Source organism: Carassius auratus, chromosome 40, assembly GCF_003368295.1.
Source record: "Carassius auratus strain Wakin chromosome 40, ASM336829v1, whole genome shotgun sequence".
NCBI lineage: Eukaryota > Metazoa > Chordata > Actinopteri > Cypriniformes > Cyprinidae > Carassius > Carassius auratus.
The window spans coordinates 3,100,001-3,120,297 of record NC_039282.1 but is presented as its reverse complement, the minus strand read 5'-3'; the positions used below and the strand labels follow the sequence as shown (position 1 = coordinate 3,120,297).

The 20,297-nt window shown below is 43.2% G+C and overlaps 2 protein-coding genes across 2 annotated transcripts in view; both read right to left on the bottom strand.

Annotated features, from left to right (window-relative positions):
- Nucleotides 1-214: 214 nt before the first annotated feature.
- Nucleotides 215-15,024, bottom strand: bace1 (beta-secretase 1). Its single transcript, XM_026226008.1, has 9 exons — nucleotides 14,335-15,024; nucleotides 12,766-12,854; nucleotides 12,460-12,676; nucleotides 12,246-12,383; nucleotides 11,761-11,895; nucleotides 11,319-11,420; nucleotides 11,090-11,239; nucleotides 1,661-1,832; nucleotides 215-880 (listed from the first exon to the last, which is right to left on the bottom strand). The coding sequence occupies exons 1-9, from the start codon at nucleotides 14,581-14,583 to the stop codon at nucleotides 636-638; spliced, it is 1,497 nt and encodes a 498-aa protein (XP_026081793.1). The 5' UTR covers nucleotides 14,584-15,024; the 3' UTR covers nucleotides 215-635.
- Nucleotides 15,025-15,787: 763 nt separating this feature from the next.
- Nucleotides 15,788-20,297, bottom strand: part of LOC113058251 (T-box transcription factor TBX1-A) — an 11,690-nt gene continuing 7,180 nt past the window's right edge. Inside the window, exons 6-8 of the mRNA XM_026226005.1 lie at nucleotides 19,498-19,565; nucleotides 16,694-16,806; nucleotides 15,788-16,388 (exon numbers count right to left, since the gene is read on the bottom strand). Of these exons, the coding sequence (XP_026081790.1) occupies nucleotides 16,204-16,388; nucleotides 16,694-16,806; nucleotides 19,498-19,565 (366 nt within the window). The 3' untranslated portion in view covers nucleotides 15,788-16,203. The remainder of the gene's footprint in view (nucleotides 16,389-16,693; nucleotides 16,807-19,497; nucleotides 19,566-20,297) is intronic.

Below are 20,297 nucleotides of genomic sequence, written 5' to 3'. Positions count from 1 at the left end.
ATAATTTTTTTATTGTTTCCTTTAGATTTTGGGGTAAGATATGACTGGACATGTTCTCTCCCACTGACATTCATTATTATTCAAATCATATAGGTTTATTAACTGTAAGCTTTCAACTAATAGAGTCTGAAGATCATGTTGTCTTAGTATTTAACAGTAATATGAGCTCTTTATGGTATTTTGGTGGACTGCTATGTCATAGACAGTGACTCACGCAGTACTTCGTTATATAGCCCATATTCATTTTGAAAATCAGTCAGTATTGATGACTATAGAATATGACGTCTTGATATAGTGATCAAACTCTCTCTAACTCTCAAACACAGACACACCCACTCACATAGTTTACAGAACGTTACTTGAACAGTCCCAGGACAGCAATCCACAATTAATTCTGCAAGATAAAGGATCATTCACATATCACATGTACTCAAAAAGGGTAAGAGGGTACGAAATCCTCCAAGGTGGGAAACCCATTAGGGTGTGTGTATGTGTGTGTGTGTGTGTGTGTGCATATGCACTATTATAACGTATATAGTTAGAATTATCTCATCTACATCATCAGTTCCCCTTCTTTGAGACCCTTGAGGATGGCCGGCTTTACCAGCACTGAAATCATTCTGTTTAGATCTGGCTCACTTCAGGAGGGAGATGTCATCAGAGAAATCTCCAGCGCCCAGCGGATGAAGGCAGCGTGTAAAGCGCCACTGACAGACCATGAGGCACAGAGGCAGCATAAACAGGGCACAGATGCCTGCCATAATGTAGGCGATGGTCATTAATGTGGACTCGTCAGTCTGAGGGACGTTGTAGCCACAGTCCTCGAGGTCCAGGCCATGGAAGGGTCCCTCCACTGCAGCGGTGCGGAACTCATCGTGGACTGGAGAACAGGAGAATCAACAAATAAATGAGGTGGGTGACATCTCAATCACGAGTCTCAATGATGATATCATTCTCATTAGTCTAATAAAACATCCTGGATGTCTGGATGCAGACTGTGTTTTTTAATCTGCATGACATTGACGTTTTGTTGTTGTTAGAGTTATGGTAATGTATTGTAGTTATGAGAATGAATGAGCGTCCCTCTGAACAAACAGCCTAACTCCAGAATGTAGTATTTATGACTGGTGTTGTTGCAGATGAAACACAACATTAATTCCAATGAATATTAAACCACATTAAATACAGTGGCCCCAAAAAGTACAAGTCTCACTATTACTAATCATGATTTCTTTACAATCAATCGAATATGGATGAATCAGGAAAGAATATACACAACTTCTGATCATTCACCGATTTAGTTGTGACACAACACGTCACAACTAAAGAGAGCACATTATTACCAGTGATACTGTCTACACTGGACACTGGAGTATTCATCTTCATGCAGGCATAGTTGTGTTTGTGACATTAAAAACTTATTTGTGGATATGCTTTTTAATTTGCAAATCTCATTTGATTATTTTTCAATTTAATATATTTTAGTGAAACTCTATCATGTTTTTATGGATCTCCCTCTGTTTATCTGTGAATATGTTTTTCTGAATTTCTTCACATTTATTTGTGAATCATCATCTATTCATTTGGGAGAAAGGAACAAACACAATCTGATTGTGTAGCTGTCCTGAAACCATCTGAGGCCACTGGAAGTTTCTCTCACCGTGACACGTGCTGACCGCGAAGCCGATGCGTTTGTGCTCTCGGTCAAACACCACATAGAAGCCCTCCATGATGACGGCACCCATCACCGTCCCAGTACTGGACTGAGACACAGCGAATTTATAACAGTCCTCCTGAGCCGAGGCCACGTCCTCCACCGGCCTCAGATACTGCTGCAGAGAGAGCACACACAGACCGATATCAGCTACACACACACACACACAGACCGATATCAGCTACACACACACACACACACACACACACACAGACCGATATCAGCTACACACACACACACAGACCGATATTAGCTACACACACACACACACACACACACACACACACACACACAGACCGATATCAGCTACACACACACACACACACAGACCGATATCAGCTACACACACACACACACAGACCGATATCATCTACACACACACACACAGACCGATATCAGCTACACACACACACACAGACCGATATCAGCTACACACACACACACAGACCGATATCAGCTACACACACACAAACAGACCGATATCAACTACACACACACACACACACACAGACCGATATCAGCTACACACACACACACACACAGACCGATATCAGCTACACACACACACACACACACACAGACCGATATCAGCTACACACACACACACAGACCGATATCAGCTACACACACACACACACACACACAGACCGATATCAGATACACACACACACACACACACACAGACCGATATCAGCTACACACACACACACAGACCGATATCAGCTACACACACACACACACACACACACACACAGACCGATATCAGCTACACACACACACACACACACACACACACAGACCGATATCAGCTACACACACACACACACACACAGACCGATATCAGCTACACACACACACACACACAGACCGATATCAGCTACACACACACACACACACACACACACACACAGACCGATATCAGCTGCACACACACACACACACACAGACAGATATCAGCTACACACACACACACACACACACACACACAGACCGATATCAGCTACACACACACACACACAGACCGATATCAGCTACACACACACACACACACACACACACACACAGACCGATATCAGCTGCACACACACACACACACAGACAGATATCAGCTACACACACACACACACACACACACACACACAGACCGATATCAGCTACACACACACACACAGAACGATATCAGCTACACACACACACACACACACAGACCGATATCAGCTACACACACACACACACAGCTACACACGAGTCACAAACCAGAACACAAACACATGATCATTAGAGTCACACACATGATCATGAGGACATTAAGCAAGAGGGTCTGGCTGCAGTCTTGCACTTGCACTCTCAGACACTTGCGCTTCCGCTAGTGACGCCACTTGCAGTCTTTATTTTTTATTTTATAGATTTTTTTTTTTTACTTTTTGTTTGAATTTCCCAACATTTTTTAACAGTAGCCAGCCAGGACAAGAAAAAAAATAAACTAATTTACAATGACACTTGCAATCACTACTTGCACTCTCTGCTACCTGTGACACTTGCAATTAACACAAATCGTGCTTGTTGCCAATGGAGACAAGACTAAACAATTTAAAAGTTCTATCTATCGGGGGAATACACAGCCATACTGCTCGTTGCTGTTTACATTCCTCCGAACAACTACAACTACAACAGGAATGATGTACTAAATGAACTGTACTAGCACATCAGTAAGCAGCAGACAGCCCACCCTCAAGCTTTTCTCATCTTTAACACACTGACTTTCCAACACAGGGTAACAACACTCTGGACTGTTTACACCACACAGAGAGGAGTTTACAAGACCCCAGCCTCAGACCACATCACTGTCATGCTTATGCCTGCATACAGTGTATTGATGATGTAACAGTCACAAAGACCATCACTGTCCGGGCCAATCAGAATCTGATGACAGGGGAGGTCTACAGACTCCTGAAGATGTGTAACGCTGCCTTGAGAGCTGGAGATGAGGTGGGCCTGAGAGCAGCTAGGGCCAACCTGTCCCGCGGCATCAGAGAGGCTAAGAGACAGCACTCCAGGAGGATAGCTCATCAGTTCAGCAACAGCAGAGACACTAGGAGCCTGTGGCAGGGGATACAGACCATTACGGACTACAAGCCCCCACCACGGACCTGTGGTGGACGAGCTGAACACCTTCTTCACTCGCTTTGAGCAACAAAACAGAAATGAATTATACACAGGAACTAAAAGACATTTAACAGCAGACAGAGAACTCTTCTTCTTTCAATTTTTTGGCGGTTGGCAACTAACTTTACCGCCACCTGCTGGACTGGGGTGTGGTACTGGATTCTAAATTTTCCAATTAAAGGAGCTATGTGGAGGTTTTTACTTAAAAAATCTTTAAGATAAGAGTTCTCATTTGTACATGTATGAGCCAACCATGATGTAAAAAAAAGAATGACACCTGGACTGTCCACCACGGTTGCCTCTATCAGCCTGTAGGCTCAATTGTTTGTGGAGGAGTCGGGCCCGAATTGGCGCGAAAATTCACAAAATGTGACGTCATGCACGTTCTCGTCTACTTGGGCTTACAACCGTACGTGCCAGCCATTATAGTAAGCAGCGGCAATAGTGTTTCAAATGGACTCTGCGGATGGAAAGAAGCGACCAGCCTCCAGCACAATTCAGACACCCACGGACACTCTTCGAAGTAAAAAAAGAGTGTGCTACTCTGCGCACTGAGAACGAGCATGACACTGGCTGCAGTTCCTCTAACGGCCACTGGTGTCAGCAACGGTTAGAAGTTTCAGAACCTATGCAATGCTCCTTTAAAAAAGAAAAACATCCCCTAAATTCTTTTAATTAGTCCTGTATTCCTTAGGAAACTAAATATATATTTAAAACATATTTCACCTGAGCTTCTTTGTAGGAGTTCTTCTAAATTTAATCTTAACTGTTTTCTTTTTAATTGTGATCTTAATCTTTGTCTTTCTTCCTGATATTTAGGACAATGAAGTATAACATGCTCTACAGACTCTGGACATTCACATAATTCACATTGCTATCATTATGTTTCTTTATTATTACCAAAGTTGTATTTAATCTTGTGTGTCCATAGCTCATTCTTGACAACACATCCTCCTCCTCCTTACTTCTGTTCATATTTCTGCCCTTTCCCACTTTATTCTGGATATTATAGAACTGTCTTCCAGTCTGCCCATTGTCCCATAATGTTTGCCATTTGCTCTTAACAATGTTTTTAACTATACTCTTAATTTCTGCTTTGCTATAATTAACCTCAATATCTACATTGGCATTTCCAGCTGCTTTCTTAGCACATTTGTCTGCCAACTCGTTTCCTACGACTCCTATATGAGCTGGTACCCATATAAGAGTTATCTTGTATTGTATTCCCTGGCCTATTACCTTCCACCCACAGCAGAGCTAGCCACACAGCGACCAACTCCGCTGTATAAACTGCCAAATCATCACTGATTCTTTTACCTACTTCTACTTTTAATTTTGGGATGACATATGCTACCCCCATTCTTGTATCACTCTGTTTAGATGCATCTGTATATATACTTACATCCTCTCTATACCTCTCCATTAAATATCTCTGCACCCCATACTTGTCCATACCATTTCCTTGCTTTTCTTCTAACAACCCCAAATCAATAGCCATTTCTTTATATTCCCACTGTGGAGCAACTGGGAAAGGTACAGTAGTACTTACTTTAAGATCATTGAACCCCATCTCATTTCCCTTATCATTTCCACGCTCTTGGCATTGCTTCAAAACTGATTGACTCATATGATTTCCATCATGACCCCTCAAGTTTGCCCAATACACAATGGCCAGCTGATCTCTTCTAAGGTGAAGAGGCATTTCTCCCATCTCCACCTGGATAGCTGACACTGGTGTAGTTTTGACAGCACCACAACACAATCTTAATGCTTGATTTTGTATCACATACAACTTACTCAACCAATTTTTGGCTGCAGACCCATATATTATGCTTCCATAATCTAATACTGACCTTATCAAACCTGTGTAAATTGTTCTCATTGCAGATCTACTAGCTCCCCAATCAACTCCACATAGACATCTCATTACATTTATAGTTTTCTTGCATTTATCAATTATTTTTTGTATATGCACTGCCCATGTTAATCTTTGATCAAACCATATGCCCAGGTATTTAAATGTATCAACCCTTTCCACTTCATTAGTTGACCATTTTATTTTTATATCATCAGTTAATTTCTTTTTTGAGAAACACATTGTTTTAGTTTTATCAATTGATATCCTAAAACCCCATCTAATGGACCACTTATCCACTACATCCACTGCTTGCTGTATCACTCACTACAAAACCAACATTTCTCCCTCTCTTCCATAATGCACCATCATCTGCAAACAATGCCACATCCACAAGATTCTCCACCTCCATAAAAATATCATTTATCATAATGTTAAACAATAAAGATCTGATACTCCCCTGCGGAATACCATTTTCTACCTGATGTCGCTCACTTATCACTCCTTTTATCTTCACCATTATTGTTCTACCTGACAAGAATTCCTTAAATTCTAAAAGAACCTTCCTTCCACATCATGTCATATGCTTTCTCAATATCAAAAAAGACAGCCACCACTGCTTCCTTATTTACTTGAGCTCATCTTATTGCATCCTCTAAATATACTAAAGGATCCATGGTACCTCTGCCTCTTCTAAAACCACTCTGATAATTTTGTATCAATCCTTTTGTCTCAACTGAATATACAAGCCTGTCATTTATTATTCTTTCCATGGTTTTCCCCATTTGGGATGTAAGTGCTATTGGCCTGTAGCTGCTAGGAATCTGTGGATCTTTCCCAGGTTTTTTAATTGGGATAATTATTGATTCTTTCCATCCTCTTGGAATTATTCCCTCTGTCCAAACCTTATAGTAAAGACACATTAACACTTCCTTTCCTTTATCAGTTAAGTTCTCCAACATAGAATTACAAATCCCCCCCCCCCCACCCGCAGACGATTTACCTAATTTCCTTAATGCATTATTAAGTTCAGTTATTGTGAATAATTCATTCAACACCCCTCCTATCATATCTGTATTTTCCAATTCTTGTCGATAATTTCCAACTGTTTCTGCTCTTGCCCTCTTATCCTGTCGACTAAGGTTTTCATTACTATGTACCTTACTAAATGTCTTAGCCATGATCTCTGATTTGCCATTACTATTAGTGATAACATTTTGACCTTTAATCAATCCCGGATAATCATATTCTTTTCCACTCCCTTTCATTTTCTTTATCATGCCCCAAACCCTCTCCACTGGAGTAGTTCTTCCTATAGAAGACGGAGAACTCAACACAGGGAACACTATTTAAACACATGACACAATGGGACACACCTGGGAAGAGATTAAATAATTAATGACACACAGCTGGAACCAAATTAACTAAACGGAGAACACCTGGAACTAATATAACTGAGGACAGGAACAGGACACATGACAAAATAAAGAAAAAACGTTACAAACTTGTGACAGTATGTGCTCTACGCTGGCGCCGATACAGGATTGCTGCCTCCGTGACGAGCTCTGCATATGTTTTTGTGTTTTTGTTAGTTTGTCCTGTCTTTAGTTATATTCCTGCCATCAGTTTCACCAGGGAAGAACTGTTGAACATTCGGCAGAACGCACCACAAGATGTTTTTCCGGATTTCAATTATTCAGATGTTTTAGTGAACGTTGTTATCGGAGGAGCGGCGGCGCTGATCAAGCGCTTCAGGACGCGCAGACGGGGGAAGCGAGCGGGAGCGCTCGTCAGACTCAGGAAGCGCGGATTTCGAACCCCGTTGCCTAGCATCCATCTGGCAAATCTCTGCTCTCTACCCAACAAAACGGACGAACTCCTTCTGCTTTCTCGGACAAATAAGGATTTCACACACTCTGCTGCTCTGTGTTTCACGGAAACCTGGCTGAATGATGCCATACCGGACAGCGCGCTCCATCTGCCGGGCTTTCAGCTGTTTAGAGCAGATCGTGAATCAGAATCAACTGGGAAATCGCGCGGCGGCGGGACATGCTTTTACATCAATGAACGGTGGTGTACAGATGTAACTGTGTTAAAGAAGACGTGCTGCTCAAATCTCGAAACACTCTTCATTAACTGCAAGCCGTTCTATTCGCCGCGGGAGTTTCACTCGTTCATTCTGGTTAGTGTTTACATCCATCCTCAAGCGCATGTGAGCTCAGCTTTACAGAAACTCGCTGATCAGATCACAGAGACAGAACAACAACACCCGGACTCTGTTTTAATCATTCTCGGGGACTTTAATAAAGCCAATCTCTCCCGTGAACTGCCAAAATACAGACAGCATGTTACATGTCCCACAAGAGACAGTAATATATTGGATCACTGTTACACCACAATAAAGGATGCATATCACTCTGTTCCACGAGCAGCTTTGGGACGTTCTGATCACCTTCTGGTTCATCTTATACCGTCCTACAGGCAGAAACTAAAATCAGCTAAACCTGTATCAAGGACTGTAAAAAGATGGACTAATGAAGCGGAGCAGGATTTACAATCTTGTTTTGACCTCACTGATTGGAGTGTTTTTGAAGCTGCTGCCACCGATCTGGATGAACTCACAGAGACCGTAACATCATATATCAGTTTCTGTGAGGATATGTGTATTCCTACAAAGACTCAACTAATTTACAATAATGACAAACCGTGGTTCACTGCAAAACTCAGACAGCTCCGTCAGGCCAAAGAAGATGCTTACGTGAAGGGGGACAATGTCTTGTATAAACAGGCTAAATACACATTGGAAAAGGAGATCAAAGTGGCAAAGAGGAATTATTCTGAAAAAATAAGGACTCAGTTCACTTCCAACGACTCCGCATCAGTGTGGAAAAGTCTAAAGAAGATCACCAATTACAAGACACCACCCCCCAGCACTGTAGAGAATCAACGACTGACAGACGATCTGAACGAGTTTTACTGCAGGTTTGAAAGAACACCCATCACCTGCCCTGAACGCCTCCCCACACAACCATTCACACCCTTCACAACTCCTGCAACCAGCCCTGAATGCCTCTCCAAACTACCGTTCACACCATTAACAGCTCCTGCAACCCATCCTGAACACCTCTCCAATCAAGCACTCTCACCATTCTCACCTCCTGCATCCCCCCTCTCCCCCACACCTGCAATTCAGATCAGCGAGGATGCGGTGCGCCAGGTCTTCCGGAAGCAGAAAAGGAAAAAAGCACCAGGCCCAGATTGTGTTACACCAGCCTGTCTGAAATCCTGTGCTGACCAGCTGGCCCCCATCTTCACACAGATCTTCAACAGATCGCTGGAGCTGTGCGAAGTCCCATCATGCCTCAAACGTTCCACCATCATCCCCATCCCTAAGAAACCCAAAATTACAGGACTAAATGACTACAGGCCTGTGGCTCTAACGTCTGTAGTCATGAAGTCATTTGGAAAACTGGTGCTGGGCCACCTGAAGGACATCACTGGACCCTTGCTGGATCCTCTTCAGTTTGCCTACAGAGCAAACAGGTCTGTGGACGATGCAGTAAACATTGGACTGCATTATGTTCTGCAACACCTAGACAGACCGGGGACTTATGTGAGGATCCTGTTTGTGGACTTCAGCTCGGCCTTCAACACGATCATCCCAAACCTCCTCCTGCCCAAACTAAATCAGCTCTCCGTGCCCACCTCCATCTGTCAGTGGATCAACAGCTTCCTGACAGACAGGCAGCAGCTAGTGAGGCTGGGAAAATACACATCCAGCACCCGTACAATCAGCACGGGAGCTCCCCAGGGCTTTGTCCTCTGCCCACTGCTCTTCTCCCTGTGCACTAATGATTGCACATCTAAGGACCCCTCTGTCAAGCTCCTGAAGTTTGCAGATGCAACACTCATCGGCCTCATTCAGGACGGTGACGAGTCTGCTTACAGACAGGAGGTAAAAGAGCTGGCTGTCTGGTGCAGTCTTAACAACCTGGAGCTTAACACGCTCAAAACAGTGGAGATGATAGTGGACTTCAGGAGAAACCCCCCTGCACTCCCCCCACTCACCATCATGAACAGCACTGTGACTGCAGTGGAGTCATTCAGGTTCCTGGGAACCACCATCTCTCAGGACCTGAAGTGGGACATTCACATTGACTCCATTGTGAAAAAGGCCCAGCAGAGGTTGTACTTCCTTCACCAGCTGAGGAAGTTAAACCTGCCACAGGAGCTGCTGAAACAGTTCTACTCCACCATCATCGAATCCATCCTCTGCACTTCAGTAACTGTCTGGTTCAGCTCAGCTTCTAAATCTGACCTCAGAAGACTACAGAGAGTAGTCCGGACTGCTGAGCGAATCATCGGTTCAACTCTCCCTTCTATTCAAGAACTGTACTTATCCAGAGTGAGAAAAAGGGCTGTCAAAATCACTCTGGACCCCTCACATCCAGCACACTCCCTCTTTGAACTGTTGCCATCTGGTCGACGCTACAGAGCACTGAGCACTAGAACAACCAGACACAGGACCAGTTTCTTCCCTCAGGCAATCCATCTTATGAACAGCTGACAATAATGGCGAACACACTACACTTTATATTTATATACACACACACTTTATTTATCTAACACACATACTTAGTATACACTTAAATTTTGCACACAATATATATGTACATACATAACTTCACTTTGTAATATACCTGCCTACAATTGTCATTTGTATATTGTCATTCACTGTCTACATATTTGTATTTTTTATTCTTTTATTATGTGTTTTATGTTCTGTCGCTGTCATTCTGTTGTACTGCGGAGCTTCTGTCACGAAAACAAATTCCTCGTATGTGTAAACATACCTGGCAATAAAGCTCATTCTGTATATGTGGAAGAATTGACAATAAGGCAGACTTGACTTGAAAATAAAGTTTATAAGTCGAGCTGAAGTTTGTTCTTTTTGGTGTGGATATTGTTCAAGTTTTGTTTCAAATCTCTTCCTTCAAGGGAATAGAGACTGCATCATGTCTGGTGGTACAGAAACCATATCCCATTCCTCCACAAGGTGGCGTGACTGTAACTGGTAAATGTACAAGAACTGCACTGAACTGTGGGATACACTGGTACAGGCACTGCACATCTTAGCAGACAGCTTTTACATATCGAGTTTTGTCTTCACATTTGGCAGGCTAGCATAGAAAAGTGGATATATATTTATATTAAATTAGTTTTTAATGTCCAAACAAAGAGAAAATAACCTAAAAGTACCTTTCATTTGAAGTATTTCACTCATTAGATGAACTAAATATATAGACGTGTCCACATCAGAGACTCAAACTCATACAGACTCAGAGATGAAGTACCTGTGGCAGGATGGAGATGCGGAAAGACTGGTTTGTGTTTTCACTCATCAGGTAGAGAGAGATGACAGGGAAGATGTGCCACGGTGTGGTGCCCACCTGCCAACACACCAGCTGCTCGCCCAGCCAGAAACCTGAGGGAAACTGTTCCGTCTGTGGGGAGAGAGAGAGCCAGATGAGCCAGAAAACCTGGAGTGTTCAGCATGTTAAAACACAGACGATATAAACCGACCGATGAAGCTGCTTCGATGGCCTTCACAGCCGCCTGGAACACTTTACGAGGGAGACGCAGGTTTGTGGTGCCGCTGTCCACGATACTTTTATCATAGTTATACTGAGAGACAGACAGAAACAAGGAGAATCTTTGCTTTCACTGCACCTCTGTCTAATACATAAAACTGTTCAACTGGAAAACTACAGAGAGAAAATACATAAATGTTCTACAAATATAATAATAGTTTGTGGATTTTCATATTTTAAGATTGTCTGGATCAGATTTGAGTAAATGATTAAAATCTCTTCATAAAAGGCATGAGAACAGCAACAGCGTGTCAGTTTTAGGAAGCAGCCCATCACACATCAAACAGCGTGTGCATGAAGAGAACTGTGATCAGTGAAGTGGGTTCTCTCAGTAGAAGAACTGCTTCATGGCAAACCAGGAGAGGTGTTCTCACTTCCTTGCAGTCCATGTTAAGGTCCTGTCCGTTGACCTCGATGCGCACGATGATGACCTCATAATACCACTCTCGTCTGATTGGTGTGTACCACAGCTCGCCCACGTACAGGGACGGATCGATTCCCCCAATAATCTGTGAACAACAACACAGTCTTTTATAGTGTGCCACTGAAGATGTTCTGTTTCACATTAATTAAAGCTATTTAACTCCACACAGTAAACTATATTATGACATATAGAAAAGAAGGTTATTGAACTATGTTTTACTAGAAAATACTATTTCCTTGAGAAAAAAATCATATGGACTTCTTATATCATATTTATATTGCCATATTCTTTTCTTTTCAGGCTCAGCAGTCTGATTCTCATTCAGAGCATGTGTGGAAACATCTCTTCTTGTGTTTGACAGAAGAGTTAATGCTAGGACACTGGAGTCAGGTAACTATTTCCGCCACTATTTTAGCTTGTCCCCAGTAGTCTCACCATACTGCCCCCTACAGTGGAGCTGCGGGCACTGTAGTTCTGGGTGAAGCCCGCTCCACACAGCTGCAGGGAGAAGACGTCTGGGACGCTGGTCTGCTTCAACAGAGAGTCGAAGAACGGCTCCAGGGTCTCGTCCGGCTGAAAGACACAACACCGGGTCAGAAGCGCCTCTTCATCATGCTCTGTGAAGTTCTGACCGCTACAGAAAGATCACCCTGGCGATCTCGGCGTAGGCCAGTCCGAGGATGCCCTCCCAGTTGGATCCGTTGATGAAGAAGCGGTCAGACTGGGTGATTGCAGCGATGTTGGCCCTCAGAGACACGTTGAGCCCGTGAGGAATGGACACCAGGTCTGTGCCCAGCTCGCCCTCCCAGCGGCCCTGTGTGTACGGCACATACACACCACGGCCCAGATCTCTGTACGACGACGAGCTGAAGACACACACACACACACACACGTCACTCTCACTCTTGTAACATACATCATGTCCCGTGTGTGTGTGATGGTGGCTAGTACTCACAGGGAGCGATGGTAATATCTGTGGAGGAACGGGTGAGCAGCTGCGCCTACTGCAAAATTACTGCTGCCCGTGTCCACCAGGATGTTCAGCTGGAACACAAAGAACACACTGTAGCTTCAGGGTTGTCTGAATAACTGCAGAGATCATGAGTGGTGCTGGCCGTAGCCAGGGTCTGATTGTGTGGTCTCTAGATGTGAGTCTGTAGATGTGGCTCCGTCTTCAGCTGACTACAGCTGTGATCTGCTGGGTGTTGTGTGTGTGTGTGAAGAGGTGCTGGAGAATCAGATGCATTACTGATCCGTCTCCTGTGAGCGGCTGCTGTCTCAGTGTTAGACTGCCTGACTGAGCAGAACGTGATACACACTGAGCGAGAGAGACAGAGCGAGACGAGGGGGGAAACCTGAGAACAACACACAGCTGCCAGACATCTCTGGACCGCTGAGATCCAGCATGCTTTAGCAGATAGACAGACCATGTAATCAGTCATTCTGAAATGAGATCAGACAGTTAACGTGTCCACAGTGACAGGCAGCTTTGATAAAGGATCATGAATATCTTGAGATTCTTGCTGAGGAAGTTAACTCCGTCACTTGCCTTCATTAGACTCTATAACAATGTCATCAGTCGCTCTGCGCTCAACATCAGCTAAAGGAAGTTTTTTAACAGCTGATGCTGTTCACACATACTGAGTCTTTCCAAACTCATCTCTACCTCTCCACATTAAAGCTATTAGACAAATGTTTTAGATTCAGCAGTGCTTTAGATACCGTGCGTCTCCTTCTCTTCACCTGTGTTTCACTTCTCGTGTCATTGATTTGTCCTGTGAGCTTCCTGTTATCTCTGCTCACTGAATCTGTAGAGACTGCTCTCATCTCATTCCTCCAGTGACCTCTAAACCCCAGGCCTTCCTCTTCCTCAAACACTGTGTGACCTCACTGACCCGCAGTCATGTTTGCTGTGCAAAAACACATTCATTTCCTTCCACACCAGCACTAGACAAGAGACAACTGTAACAACTGCAGAAAAGTGATAGTGATGATACTAGCTCAGCAGAGATCTGCCGCTGCCGGAAACAAAGGTGATTGTCTCACTTTATCAGAAGTTAAATCTAGTTTTCCTGTGGCTAAAGCACAACACTATCAATGCCAAGGTCACGGGTTCGATTCCCAGAAATGCATGATTTAAGAAAACTTTTTAATAGAATGATTATTATTTGTACATGTTTCTTATATCAAAAAGGTTGCATGTAAGTCTGTAGTGGTGTACAGTATATGTAGTGGACAACAGTAGTGTGTTATTCTGAGACAGTGTAGCTGTATACACATGAACACACTACTAACACCACTAACAGACAATATTTCTGTCAGCACAAAGATCTAAACAACGCAGAAAATAATGAATAATGGGAATAAAGTTGAAATATTATTTTTCTTCGTTATTTTAGGTAATATGTAAATGTTTGTACAATCATTACAAAATAAAATAAAATAAAATAACAGGTTCTAATTTAAATAAATCCAAAATGTGAACAGATGAGCTGTCCTCAGCCCTGACTCTGCTCGCCCTCACCTTCTGCGCCGGGGTGCCCACAGACATTTCAATGTAATACCCTTGGCCCGACTTTCCGCGAAGGTTGTCAATCATGTTCACAACACTCATCCCACTGGCCGCTCTGCGCGTGCGGGCGGACCTCGAGGGGCCCCTGGGGGCCGCGGTCTGTGAGAGGGGCCCCTGCCGCAGGGGGACGCGGAGCAGCTCTGAGGAGGTCACTGGCAGAAGCGACAGGAATGCCCACGAACACAGAAGCAGAAGCCTCATCTTCCCAAGCTCCAGATCGGTGTGTTTCCTTCAGAAGGCGGTGTGCGAGGTCTGTTATGGCGTCATAACGCACAGAAAGCGCAGAATCCGAACCTTTGCGAGCACTCAAGCACATCCACGATCAGGTTTATGGTCCTTCGCTCTCTCCATCCTCCGCTTTCACAATCGTCGCCGTTTCCCGCTTACCTCATTCATGTTTATGAGAATTTCTATATGGAAATACAGCAGCCAAAAAGCTTCCCGAACGCTCTTTAAGAAATGTCCTGTTAAAAAGAGAAGATCGTTCTGTTGATATAGATGCAGATGTGAAGAGTGCTGTCGTTGAATGTGTGCATCGAGATGAGCTCGTCTATTAGCGCTTTGATCATTTCACATCACGAGCCTCCATAATCCGCATCTCTGTGTCCTCAAAGCGCTCCTGCCTCCTCCTCCTCATCCCCGCATCCGACTCCTGAACCAATCATTCATCTGAATCTATTCTATTGAATACTTCTGACTGAGCGAATGAACCACTCGACTGAAAAAATAAAACATTGTAGTGGTTTAATATAAAATAAAAAATGTTAGGTGGACCCACATTACACGCAGCAGGTGTACCATATAATTAATTAATTATTTAATAAAAAAATACATCGATATTTAGCTAAATATTTATGTACCGTGGTGAATCATTTTATTGAAACGAAACGCCCAAACGAGTCGATTCGCTAAATGAATCAGATTCTCACTGAGCGGACTCCACACACACACACACACGCACACACACACACACACACACACACACACACACACTGGAGTGATGCATCATGGGGCTTGGAGTTCATTCATCTGACCATTTTCCTCCTGTACTGCATAACAGTGTAACATTGGTAACATATTTATATTCTTGAATTGTGTCTTTGTGTTTTTTTGTGCCTCAGCATTGCTACTGGTATCATGGCACAGTGAGACTATCAGCTGGAAATACCACAATGCTTTGAGCTGAAGGAACACCATGGTCATTTACCACAGTATTTTACTGCTATTGCAAGATCCTTGCATGAGTAAAAAGAAGGGAGACATTTTATTTTTATTGAATCATCTTTAGTGTTAAGTAATTGTGATTACATGTCTGTGAAACACACACACACACACACACACACACACACACACACACACAGATATATATATATATATATATATATATATATATATATATATATATATATATATATTAAAAAAAAGGGCAATGCTAAATCAAAATGTTCCCTTCCAAAAACAATCCATAATCCATATGCATATGTTAGTACTTCTTCTAAACATCTTATATTATCAATATTAGAAACATAAATGTGCATGGTAGTCTGTAAACATGAATATGAACACAGTTATACAGTTCACAGAACACAGCCTGTATTTTGATTAAAGTATAATGTAATAAATCTAATCTGTAAACACATTGTTATCATGAGGAGCTACTTCTAGTGGGCCTGACCATTTCAGTTAATCTATTTACTGGTTTTAATTTATTTTTATTGTTGGTGGTGGTAAAGTTATTTGATGTGAATAAATGAAGCACACTTTTATATTTCCTGGCACATGATTTTGAGAGTGTAAGGCTGATGAAGGCTGAGGGCAGGGTTATCCGGTCAGGCTTCTGTCTGCTCTGCTCGGACCGTCCCACTGGCAGGGCACCGTGAGGAGCACAGGAGCGCTGTAGAAATGGCCCTGAGACCCTGTGTCCCTGCGGTCCATCCCTGCTCCGTACGAGAGCGCCACCTCGGTCATCGCTGTCTGTAGGGCTGGATCATGAACGTTTGATCGGCCTGAAGAACAGAGAGAAGCAGAGGCAGAAATAAAGAGTCTGACGTGTCCATTAACATTCTGGCTTCTCAACAACAAAGACAGTTAAAGTCATATTGTGCAAAATTGCATTGAAATGCATGAACAAAAATGCAAAGAAAATGTTTTCATGTTCATCATTTACAACAACTTGTAATGTTGTCAGATTATTCAAAAAGTCTGTTTGGTATATGTGCAATGCTAGCTATGAAATCAGCCTCAGCAATGAAAAGATGCGTGACTCATCTACATATGCCCCAAAATGTTAGAGATGTAAGTCTGAGCTCACGGTGATGCTGCGGTTGGTGTTGTAGCCGCTGCTCTTCACGTGCAGACGATCCCTCAAACACACTCCACGGCAAAGACAGGCCAGCAGATTCTGCCTGACACTGAGCTAACTGTCTGAGATGAGGAAGAATAATCAAGCATTACAATTAGAGAACTACTGTAGATATAGCATAACAAGTACAGAAAGTCACAATAACAATTCAGTACAGATTTCATGTATAGAGAAGCGCTGCATGTTACATTACATATACAGTTTATCATTTAGCAGATGCTTTTATCCAAAGTAACTTACAAATGAGAACAATAGAAGCAGTCAGATCAACGAGAGAGCAACAGTATACAAGTGCTGTGACAAGTCTCAGTTAGTCTAGTACAGAACGCAGCAAGATGTTTTGTTTTTTAATTTTAAATAAATTAGAGCAAATAGAATAAAATAATATAGAATAGCATAGCACAGAATATAATAGAGCATAATAAAATAGCATATAATAGAATAAAATAGGTAAGTACTAGTATTAACTGGTCAGGTGTTGAAGAAAAAGATGTGTCCTTATGCTGCATTTCTACCGAAATTACCCAGAACAATTGTACCAGGAACTTTTTGCCCCAGGAACTAATTTCCCCCCAGACCTGTTGCTTTCTGTGTTTCCACCGCAGTGTAAAGTACTGGGAAGATAAGTCAAACAGCAGCGTATTTGATAACATCAGTCAGCTCACCTTGGCCACCTCAATTTTCTTCACTGTATATATTACAATAAAATTAAATAGGATATACTGCCTCCTTTCGTTTTAATTTAAAATAATAATAGCCACAGAAATGTGCTTAGTTCAGGGATATGTGTATATACAGCAATTACAATGAAACGAAATATTATATTGATTGCTTCTTTTTATTTTCATTTTGACATATAGATAAATTGAATAATGACCAAAGATAACCTGTTAGATTTACCCAAAATTAATGATATTTTATGTTTAACCACTAAAGAGACATCAGAGCCAGCGGCACACAACAGAAGGTCTATCCCAGGAGAGGCTGCTTCTCGGCGGATACATGAGGACTGGGCTCCTGCTGATCGCGTGGAGCTCACCGTCACCGAGATCGGCGAAACACATATTTAAATAAGCACTGTCTTTATAAAATAAACCACAGATTTGAGTTTTAAACAACTACATTCTGCCTGAAATACTTTTAAATTACAATTCATGACACAATAACAGTAATATTTTGAAAATGTTGATCCGAATAAATGGTGGTTGAACTCAACCAATGCTGCGTGAACTCAACCAATTAGGATGTTTTGCGCCCAAGTGCTGCCTCTAAAGTTCCGGAACTCTGAAAAAGTACCACCTCGCCAGCAGGGACTTTCTGAGGGGCATTTTTTTTTTACCCGGAACTTTATTTAGTTCCTGGTGCCTGCGGTGGAAACACACTGAGTAGCAACCCAAAGTCCCTAGTTCCTAGGTAAGGTTCCAGTGGTGGAAACATGACTTTAGACTCAGCTGCTGGAATTGAGACAGACAGGTCATTCTAGCAGCTGGGGACAGTCCAGGAGAAAGTCAATGTGAGACTTCATTCCTCTTTGGGATGGCAACATGATGAGTCGTTCACTTGCAGAACACAAGCTTCTGGAGGGTTCACAAGTCGTCTGAACCAGTGAGTTTAGGTATGTCGGTGCCGTGCCATCGTCGTCTTGTTGACAAACATCAGTACTTTGAATTTGATGCGAGCAGCTGCTGTTAGTCACTGTTACCTTATGAGGAGAGGAGTAATGTGAGCTTTTTTTCAGCTTGTTGAAGACCACTCTTACTGCAGCATTCTGGATCACTTGAGCCCCTTTCACACTGCACATCAGACCCGCAATATTCCCGTAACATTGCCTGGTCGCCTTCTGTGTGAAAGCAACCACGTCCCGGAATTGATTAACGAACTGAACCCGGGTCGGGGACCTAGTAACATTGCGGTAATCGATCCGGAACGAGCGCTGTGTGAACAAAAGCCAGATCTAATTCCGTATCGAAGTGATGGCGCGCGTTATCGCGCGACTCTTTTACCGGCTGTTTTGAAGGAAGATCAACATTCGCGACGAAAACATATGTGCAAACTGTAATGAAGCAGAGATCAGTTAGTTCCTCACTTTCCGCGCTGACGCAGAGATCGTTTGCTTGCTTCAGTTAAAGTATAACGTGCCAAGCGTTGTCGACTCGTACATTACACGTCACGCGCTGATGTCACGTGTCGTTACGGGATCTTCAAGGGTTGTGTGTGAAAGCACGCACATATACCGGGTCATCACTTGCAGTGTGAAAGTGCAAAATCTAGCGACCAGGGAACAATTACAGGAACACTTTACCCCTGTATTTGCCGGAATGGCAGTGTGAAAGGGGCTTTGTAGAGGCTTGATAGTAGATGCAGGAAGACAATAATCCAGCCTGGAGAGAACAAGAGCTTGGACAAGACGTTGGGTGGCTTGCTCTGACAGGAAGGGTCTAATCTTCCTAATGTTGTATAAGGCGAATCTACAAGACAGGGATGTTGTACCAATATGGGCTGTGAAGCTTAACTGATGATCCATCACAACTCCATGGTTCCTGGTTGTCCTGAAAGGAGTTATGGTTGATGAATAGCTGGATAGAGAAGTTGTGATGAAGTGATGGGTTTGCTGGGTTGGCTGAGACCACGAGCGGTTCTATCTTAGCAAGGTTAAGTTGAAGGTGATGGTCCTTCATTCAGCCAGAAACAGCTACAGTCAGGTTTGATCTCAGGACTTACAGACTCTGGTATAGTGCTCTAAAATTGTTCACCTGTTTTCAGAGTCTGCTGCACGAAAGCCTTTCGCGAAGGGGTTGCAAGCAATCTTCAGCTGGGTGATCTGTGACAAGACAGACATGAGCATCAGAAACACTGAAGCTACAGATAAATAACTGTTAATTCACTGAACTCAACAGACAGACAGACAAACAGACAGACAGACAGACAGACAGAGAGACAGAGAGAGAGACAGACAGACAGACAGACAGACAGAGAGACAGAGAGAGAGACAGACAGACAGACAGACAGACAGAGAGACAGAGAGACAGACATACAGTCAGACAGAGAGACAGTCAGCGCTGGAGAGCTCTACTGCGCCTGGCCTCACTCTACAGGGGTCAGAGGTCAGATGTCTGCTGTATGCGGATGACCTGGTCCTGCTGTCCCGCACACCTGAGGGCCTTCAGCAGAGCCTGTCCCTGCTGGAACAATACTGTCACGACTGGGCCCTGACCAGAGTCATGGTGTTCCAGAAGAAAGCCAGATCTCAGGGACACAAACACCAGTTCCTGTATAAAGGCCAGGTCCTGCAGCACAGCTCTAGCTACAGCTATCTGGGCATCGACATCAGCGCTTCGGGACGCTTCGGTCTGGCTGTGAAAACACTCGCTGAAAAGGCTCGGAGGGCTTTCTATGCTATAAAGTCATGATGTGGACACTTAAAATTACCCATTAAAACCTGGATAAAATTATATAATTCAATAATAAAACCAAATCTTTTATATGGATGTGAAATTTGGGGACCAGTACTAAATTTTAAAAATTGGGATAAAACATCAGTAGAAAAATTACA